Here is a 9230-nt window from a genome sequence, read left to right on the forward strand (position 1 = left end):
AGAGTTAGGAAACCTCCTTCAAGGATTGGCCGCAAACCAGTCCAATTTCTGGCGGCGGGATTGGCCGCCAACTTCACACAAACTCTGTTATGGGTTTCGGATTTTTGAAAGCATGCACACTGATTTTTCGCAACCAAAAACTCCACCTTCTGCCGCACCGAAACTCGAGCCATTGTCAAATCTCTCACACACAACTCAGTTTGAAACCCATCTGGCTGTCACGCAACGGACCAACATCTTCTCTGCTACGAAATAGCTTGATTCAACTCCCTCAGCATCCGTCGCCAAAACCATACTCATCCATCATCTACGATCACTTCTCCGCTAAAGTCCACATTACAAACACCAAAACCACCATCGGTCAAGTCATCCGACGCAATCACAGTCGCCGCCGGCGACTGGCCACAATGTTTCACGAACCAACTCCCCTCCAAAGAGAAGGTTAGATCCTCTTTCCCTTTGAACCACCTGTAAAAAAATCCTAGTGATCCATGTTTAATTTTTAAAATTTATTTTTTGACAAGTTTCAAGTTATGAATAGGTCACGTCAGTATAATTCCTGCTTTTGCGACAAGCATTATTCTTATTAAATGCTCTGATTTATTTATTATTATTATTGCTGTAACTCAAATCCTTATCTTTCACTTTACTGGCGAGGAGTTATCATTACGTACATATTAATTGGATGGTAAAATAAACTACGACAGTCTCTATCGTTCGGCACCCTTAATATAGCCTTATTTTACAAAAATTCATGTTATTCTAAGTGGTATAATTTGATTTCAAATTACCATTTCTAGTTCATTTTTACCTTTTTGACTGTGGGGGGTCATCGGCGATATTTTTAAGCCGCTTTCAAGCTCCCACTTTCGAATTCGCTTCCGTTTTATATGACTTAACACTAACCTTTGATAAATCTAAATTAATTGACTGTAAATCTAAATTCATAATTTCTATTGTTTAAACTGAAAGTCAAATTTTTATTTTTTATTTTTATTTATTTATTTTTTTGAATCGAAGGTTGAAGGTTATTGGTTGACCATCTTGTGTAATGAGTAAGACACTCGAAAAACCTAAAATTCAAGCCACAGAGGGCTGTTCACGTCAAACTGTCATTAGTAATAGCCCTCTTAAAAAATAGTTTATAATATAAACACTGCAAGAAATTCTGGTTTGGAGTTTACACAAGGCTTGTGAAGCCAAAACTAGACATGAGAATTAACTTTAAGCAAAGTTATATGTTGTACGAGCGAATGACTTATGAATTTTAGGTGTCTAATATATATATATATATATTTTTCAAAAGTTAAATTTCAATTTTATAGATATAAGAACAAACAAATATTTAGCCAACTGTTAGCCAAGGCTAACAAACCATCACAATTTGATCGATGAATACGGAAGCTCAGCCCCAATATTACAAACATCCCATCCTAGAGGAACAGAATAATGACCAATGTTGGTCAACCTCACATAACAGTGACGAAGATGGAGAAGAGCTCCTCATACTCGCCGATCTGGTGGCTTCGCTGGCGGCCACTGAACTGGAATTGGTAGCTCCCATTCCTCAATTATGCGCCTATCATTAAGAGAATCAGTAAATGATGAGGACATTAATTAGTTTCAGTCTCACTATATCCAGTGATTGATTGAACAATGAATTCTGCCTAGTAGATTTTTTCTTGAAGATTCCCCCGTTGCGTTCATTCCATACGCCATAAACCAAAGAAGCCAGAGCCATTTTCAAAATTGAGTTGTAAAATCCAAAATTGCATTTCCAATGATGAGATGCCCAAGCAATTAAGTTCGGCTAAAGTTCGGCCAAGAAGAAGGTTGAATATGGAACCCATGTACAATGTGTCCGAAGAAAGAACCACAATAAAAGTGCACATACAATAAAATTATTCACACCCACTTAAAAAACTGCTTTCAATAAACTTGTATGGTGCACTTTCATTGGGTGTGGGCAAAAAAATATAAATCTAATACTGACGGACACTCTCTTGTCCGCTTGATACTTCAACAAAACAACTCTAGCTTAAAACACGTTTTTATTTCTTTTTGTTTTTTTTTTTTTAATTGATACTCACACACTTTCTCAAAGGAATTGTTTGTACCTAGTAGAAATCGAAAACAATTTTCTATTTTTATATGCATGTACACTAATTGAATTGCAAAAGCTGTATGAATATATACAAACACACACATATAGTAGCATGTAACTCTGATTTTCGGTTAGAATGATGGTCTACTGTATCCATCAATTATGTTATTGTTGAATGCACTGCAATTAACGTACAACCAAGAAATAATGTTCGATTTTCCAATTCCTTCACTTCAACCCATTCTATCTTCAAAAAATTGGGCCTTAAAATTCGTATCCCCCTACTCATGACCAATATTAATATAATCTCTCCATCAGAATCAATTAAATATGTATCATATCTCCAAACATGAAGTGTTTCAATACTGCACAAAACAAATAATTATTATCCAATATGTTGCGGCTCAAAACACTGCTACAATATTCGGTTTAGAAAACAAAAATGCATACCAAACAAGCCCTCCTAAAGTTTCTTGAGCCACCAGTCTGGTGGCTCCTGTCTTCTTCTAAATTAAGTTGTAATTGAATTTGTCACTTTTCTAGAATCTTTTAATATCAAACTAGGTACGGTTGTCATCATAAACCTCTTATTGAATCAAGCCATCTAGCTTTTCCATACACACACTGTTTCAGAAAACACACACACACACAGATAGGTGATATAAAACATGATGATGAAATGATTATACTAAATTCTAATAGGGTGGTTCAATCCATACATTAAAAAACTTAAACATAGGTGGATCAACATATACACTACCATAATACTCGGAGCAACTATGGATTTGATCAGCCTTCAAGGAATATAACTTCAATTTTCCGCGGGAAAGAGTGTGTACTGTATCCACCAATTCTCTTTCGGTGGAGTGCACTGCAAAAGATGATGCACGATTTAGAAACAATGTTTGATTTTTCAATCTTGTGACTTCCACCCATTCCATCTCCAAAAAATCAGGCTTCAAAATTTGAAACCGACTCGATTTTTTGCTGAGCTTGACCAATATTAATATAATCTCTCCATTAGAATCAACCAAATATGAATCATATGTACCATCATTATAATCCAAATATCCATCATTTCTCCAATGATTTTCATCTGGTTTAGCAATAGCAAGAAATTTCAAATCGACTGTATCAATGTTGAACATCATAAGTGCTCTAGTATCCGTGAAGTATAAATTTCTTCCAGAGTAGATAGCACTGCAAATTTCACCAAAAGCACCAAGGCCCCATTCGTAAGTTCTCCAACTTATATCGTTGAGACCACAAATGCTAATTCGACTGCTGTTACCGAAGGCAAAGATCATGCATTCTGAATCTGTTGGTGGAGATGAGAATGTGGCCATGCTTAAATCAATCTCAGGTAGTTTTTCTATAACCTCCTTTTTGAAAGGATTGAAGAAAACAAGTTTTCTTCGAGGAGAACAGTATACTAATAACCAACCAAATTTTGAAGCACAAAACACACTAAGATAGTGATTAATTGGGTCATCTTCCTCAATCTTGATGTCGAAGCTCTTTTTGTCAGAAGGGTCATAAAGGGTATACGAGGGCCAAGGCTTATCAGATGTCATAATCCATGGAAGTCGTTTCAAGGGAGGAATCATAGCTACAGATGTCCAATTTCTACATGTTGATCTAACGCGTATTTGATCAATACACGCAAGTAGTCTCGTTATTTTTTCAAGAAGATCTTGTGGAAGATCAGCCCACCCCAACTTCTCTCGCGCATCTTCCTTAATGTTTCTCACTTTGCTCATCAATCTTTTACCTAAGCCCTTCTCTCCATTGATCGTCCCATAATTAGCATGCAGATTTCTCGTAGCTATATATATATAGACTGCAATTACAAGATAACATATATGTTACAATAAGAAAGAATATTGAAAATGAACCTAAGACTACACATGACAATTGACTCTAAGCAAATTTATATGTCGTACAAGTGAATGTTTCAACAATTTGAAATGTCTAATTCTCTAGGTTTGGTACACCATTGTGATTCTTTGCCTTCAGAAAACTTGACATAAGCCAAGTTTTGTTACCTTCCTTTAGATGAGGGTATTAAAAACCTAATAAATTGCCCCCCCAAAATAAATCCCTTATAAAGTAGTTAAATTCAAGCAAGTTTCTATTCAATCAGCTCTTTAGAAAAGATATTGAACAGATCATAAGTATAAATTTTTATACATACTTTCATATATATATAAACATTTATTAATTTCACTTTTTTATTTTTTATTTTTTATAGAAAATATAATTAATAACATGTATCATATTTTAGTGTCGCTATATTAGACTTCTCATATCAAATTTATGTAGGTTAAAACGATCTGTTGACATGCATGGATGTGATGGGATTAAGAATCTTCATAAACTAATCTCAAGAATCAGATTTCTTAAGGGGTATATAAAAGGCTGAGAGAGAGAGAGAGAGAGAGAGAGAGAGAGAGACGCACCTGTGGTCTAGCAGAGATCGACTGGTGATTGTGAACGGAGGATGCAACAGTAACTCAAGTCTTCTTAAAGTTCACCATCATCCAAGGAAGAGGAGATACCACTGTTACTGCCTGTAGTACTTATGAAAGGTAATTTGTATATATATATATCTCTATATATTGAAAGTGAACCCTAATTTCATAAGAAAAATAATAAGGAAATGTAAATTAATTATACTTACCAAATATAAATAAAAAGGAATTGTGGTTTACATTCAATTATTCAAATCACTTCCCCAAAAACAAGAGGTCGGTAAATTAAGTAGGACTCTAATTCTAAAACAATGCATGAGGGGTCAATAGGCTCAAGCCCACATGGTTTTACACGGGGTTGCCCTCTTTTTAGCATGGTGTTGGGGCTCAGAATATTATCATCATTTGATTAATATTGAAAATAGTGTGAGGTGCATTATTAAACCCTCCTTTCTATTGCGTTCCACTAAACATTTTTTTTTTACTAAAAACCCCTCAATTTTTATTTTTATTTATTTATTTTTTTTGAATTTGAAAGCATTTTTTTATTTAATTAAAAAGATTATTATTATTTTTTTATTTTAAGAGTGATAATGTAAAATATATATTTGTGAAGTATATATAAAATAGGTACATGGTCAGTTAACTTACTCCCCTCGGATGGTTGTGTTGGGGGATGTTTAATGGCGTTCAGCCTAGAAAATATAGTGAATGAAGAAGCAAACATGTTTTATTTATTTTTTGATAAAAAGAAGTGAAAATGTCCATTGATTGCTTTCCCATTTTCAGTTTCAATTGGTATGTATGGTAACAAAATGGGCACAATTTCAATTGGCATAAGTTCCTTTAGCACGCACATTCTCTCTCTTGGTCGAAGAAAGTGATGATTGAAAATTGGAGATGACATCTTTTATTATTCTTTTCTAAACCAGAGTTAAGAGGGGTATTCAAACTCAGCCATGGACGGATCCAGAGAAGTATCCGAGTGGAGACGGCTTTAAACAAAAAAAAATGTTGTGGAAGTATTAGTGAAGTTTTTCTATAATTTCAGGGGAAAAAATGTTGTGGAAGTATTAATGAAGTTTTTCTGGGAACAAATAAAAAATTTCAATGGGGGCAATTCTACCCCCCTGGCCCCTCCCCTGCGGCCTATACTGGATCCGTGCCTAAACTCAGCTAGATTGTAGTGCCCTGATTGAAATTAAATATCAAAATCGTTTGTAGTGCTTTTCATAATTCATTTGTAATTCACAACATTGACTTCATCAAATGGAGATTAGATACAATACTAAAGCATTGCATTGACTCAAGAAAAATTGTTGCTTCACCTCTTCGATCAAATTTCAATCCATCATTTTTTATATTCTCAAGTACACCAATTATAGATGAGAACATCGTAATCAAGTTTATTAAAGTACCATAATGTGAGCTTGAACGAGTGTCTCTAGGATGTATAAGAGAAGTACTCTAATTTAGGCCTCACCTATTTGAAAGCTCACTTAAGTTAAATCACTCGATAACTTCGATAACTTGTTTCTCTCTAAGCATTTCATGATGTTTACATGAGGTTTCAACTATATTTACCACACTACTAAGTAATGTGTAAAGATAGGAAATTTGGGAATGTTTCGTTGCCACACCCACAAGAGCTTACTGAAGTTGGTGAGCAAAACAATGAACATAAAAAGAAAATTCATTCTCTTTCATAATAAGCATTTTGAGACCGTTGAACTCGCTTCATATTACTAGCCTCATCATAACCTTGCCCACATGATTTGGAAATGCTTAATAATAAATTATCAATCACCATCTTAAGCGAAAGAGCTACTAGTTATATCTGTAACATGTACTATACCAATAAAATGCTCAATGATACTCCTATTATTCATCAAACATAACACATAGACATTTGCTCCTTTATCGATCTTATATCTTTGATGATAAAATTGATGATTTCTATTGTAGTGACATTAACGTCTTTTTGATGATTTGATGATGTTAATTTTAAATTTTCAGGAGCATTTTCTAATACAACAACTCTAATATATTTGACACGAGTCGCTAACATGATTTGAACATGTTACGGGATATGTGAGAAAAAGTAACATTCAATAATAAGAAAATTTCTTAAATGTTTTTGTGATTAAATATTATTTTGATATTGGATTGAATTTTTTTTTTTAGAAGTTTTTTTTTTTAGACAATGAATAACTAGATATTTTAGCAAATAGGCCTTTAAATCATTCTAGTAGTCCCATATTAGATGAGATTGTTGAATTCACAGGAGTTTATAAAAATTGAATTATAAAAAAAAAATAGTTATATTCGAGTTGCTGCACACAAGGTTTTTATGCATCTCAATCACTTTGATGCAACTCTATTATTATATAGGAACGATGAGATTTCCAAGACCTCGCAGACCTTCTCATCGGAATCCACAACCCAATCATCTTAAACCTCCCTTCTGGGCAGCTACCAATCTTCTCCACCATCAAAACATCTCAGTTCCTAAACGCAAATCTCTCCCTACCCCCCTGTTTCCATCCTTAAAAGGCCAAATCCCACCAAACCAACAGCTTCCCATCATAAATCTAAACCATTTAATATTCCAAAAAGAGTTACCTTCCTACCTCCAGCCCCTTCTCAAAGTAGCTCTCAACCTAAAGTCACTGATGATCATAATCACATTCTTGATGACATTGATCCACAGAACACTCGAGCCTTAATAGAGGAAATTTATAGGCTGCGGGTTGATCTTCAAGAATACAAAAGCAACTAAAAGTACAAGTACCTTCTTGAGGAAGTGGAATGGCTGAGGGAAATTATTGACATTAGTCTAGAAAATCAAGCATGACTGAGAGCTCCGATTACTGATCTTAGTGATCAAATCATCAAGGCAAATCACCTTTCATCCATTTCACTGGAGTACCCTCATCAGTCAAATAATGAAGCTAGCAATCATGGGGAGTCAGAAGCTTCAAAGGCTCATCTCCATCAGCCCTTACCATTACCAGTTCCCTCATCCACCTTCAGTTCTCACCAGAACGGCCACCCAAACCACATTGAGAGTTGTGCAATCCAATGTGCTAATCTGAATTCAAAAAAGGGTTCGGATATCTCAGGTAACCCTCCAAATCACTTTTAACCTAATGACCATCTTATCACCCCCTCTTTTGGTAATTTTTTCTGATAAGAGTAGCCAGCCTACAAACCCCTCTTTGTCACTTACCCATAGATCAAAACCAACCAGTCATCCCTATACCGTTGACTGCTCCCCCAACCCAACTAAACACAACCAAACCTTAATTCCTAGTACCAATGCAACTATACCAAACAACTGCTCCCATAATTCTGACCAAATACCAACCATACCAACCAGACCAACCTTAGTCAACCTTACCACACCTCATAATCATAATGGAACAGTTCCTACCTGGGCCTCTATTGTCAAGAACCAAAAAAGAATTCCTCTGCAGTTTATTAACCAAACTGAGATCATTGACTTTGTCATCACCCTACCCCCAGATATTGAGCAAGCTGGCATTCAACTCATGAAATCCAGTCTCTTAGGCTACTTTGTGCACAAAACCTCTCCCATTTGGAATGGTCAGGGACGCGTGCATTGAGCTTTGGGTTGAGAAAGGGCTAACCAAAGTTACAAGCTCAGAGAAAGGAATTTTCGAATTCCATTTCTCCTCCCTGGATCAATGCAAGCTTGTTCTTGTAGAAGGACCATGGTTCTTATCCAATAAACCTATCATCTTGAATCTTTGGGAGCCAAACTTCAAAAAATCTTAGTACTCTTCATTACCACTTTGGATCAAGCTTTATGGTTTTCCACTTCAGTATTGGACAGGACCCGGATTAAGCTACATTGCAAGCAGCATTGGCCAGCCCCTCTTTGCCGATGAGATCACTGAACACAAGCATAAAACTAGGTATGCTAAAGTCTGCATCAATGTTAAGACCTCTGATGATTTCCCATCCACACTTAAACTTCACATGAGCAGTGGGAAAGTTGAAAATATCATTAGTGAGTATATCAATTGTCCTTCAATATGTTACTCATGTATGAATTTTGGCCATACTTCCAAAACCTGTTACTCTTCAACCAAAGAACCAGCAAACTCTACCAATGAATGGCAAGTCATACCTTTTAAGAAGTCCACCAAATCCCCTTTTCCCACAGTAAAAACCACCTCCCAATTATCCAATTTGCCAATTCACTCTAGAAAGAATGTCATTACCCATTACTTTAAACCCAATGAAAACTTCACCATTGATCTAAGCCCTTATAAACCTGCCAATATGGATACCGTGGACCTTACTGAGCTAGCCTCACAGGCTACCAAATTAAACTGTCAAATCTCATCTCACCACTTTTATCCAGTTAAACCAGAGAGTTCATTATTAGAGATTGAATCAACAACAAATCTACCAGCAGATCTTAACAAGATCCAGCCTAAGAATGGAAGCAGAGGAAAGGGGGAAAAAGAAATTTTGACTCAAGAAACCTGCTAGAACTCAAAGAAGGAGCCTTCTTCCCAATGGCAGTTTCTTCAATACCATTCAATGGTATCATTAGCTGTGTGGAATATAAGGGGTCTTAATGATCCCTTAAAACAAGTAGAAGTAAAGAAGCTTCTTAATTAGCA

The 9230-nt window shown here is 35.6% G+C and overlaps 1 protein-coding gene across 1 annotated transcript; it reads right to left on the minus strand.

Moving 5' to 3' along the window:
* Positions 1–296: 296 nt before the first annotated feature.
* LOC132277852 (F-box protein At3g56470-like) lies at positions 297–3864 on the minus strand. Its single transcript, XM_059779694.1, has 3 exons — positions 2873–3864; positions 1514–1579; positions 297–468 (listed from the first exon to the last, which is right to left on the minus strand). The coding sequence occupies exons 1-3, from the start codon at positions 3862–3864 to the stop codon at positions 297–299; spliced, it is 1230 nt and encodes a 409-aa protein (XP_059635677.1).
* Positions 3865–9230: the final 5366 nt, after the last annotated feature.

Source organism: Cornus florida, unplaced genomic scaffold, assembly GCF_030987335.1.
Source record: "Cornus florida cultivar Cherokee Brave unplaced genomic scaffold, ASM3098733v1 CherokeeBrave_3.0.0_Hap2_Chr10, whole genome shotgun sequence".
Classification (NCBI taxonomy): Eukaryota; Viridiplantae; Streptophyta; class Magnoliopsida; order Cornales; family Cornaceae; genus Cornus; species Cornus florida.

What these genes read in the sequence shown, in the direction of transcription:
- LOC132277852 (XM_059779694.1), bottom strand. Translation starts at nt 3,864, where the DNA reads ATGAGCAAAGTGAGAAACATTAAGGAAGATGCGCGAGAGAAGTTGGGG. An exon ending in CAAATCCATAGTTGCTCCGA is followed by an intron (nt 1,580 to 2,872) that starts GTATTATGGTAG and finishes TCTTAATGATAG; the next exon opens with GCGCATAATTGAGGAATGGG. An exon ending in CCAGCGAAGCCACCAGATCG is followed by an intron (nt 469 to 1,513) that starts GCGAGTATGAGG and finishes ATTTTTTTACAG; the next exon opens with GTGGTTCAAAGGGAAAGAGG.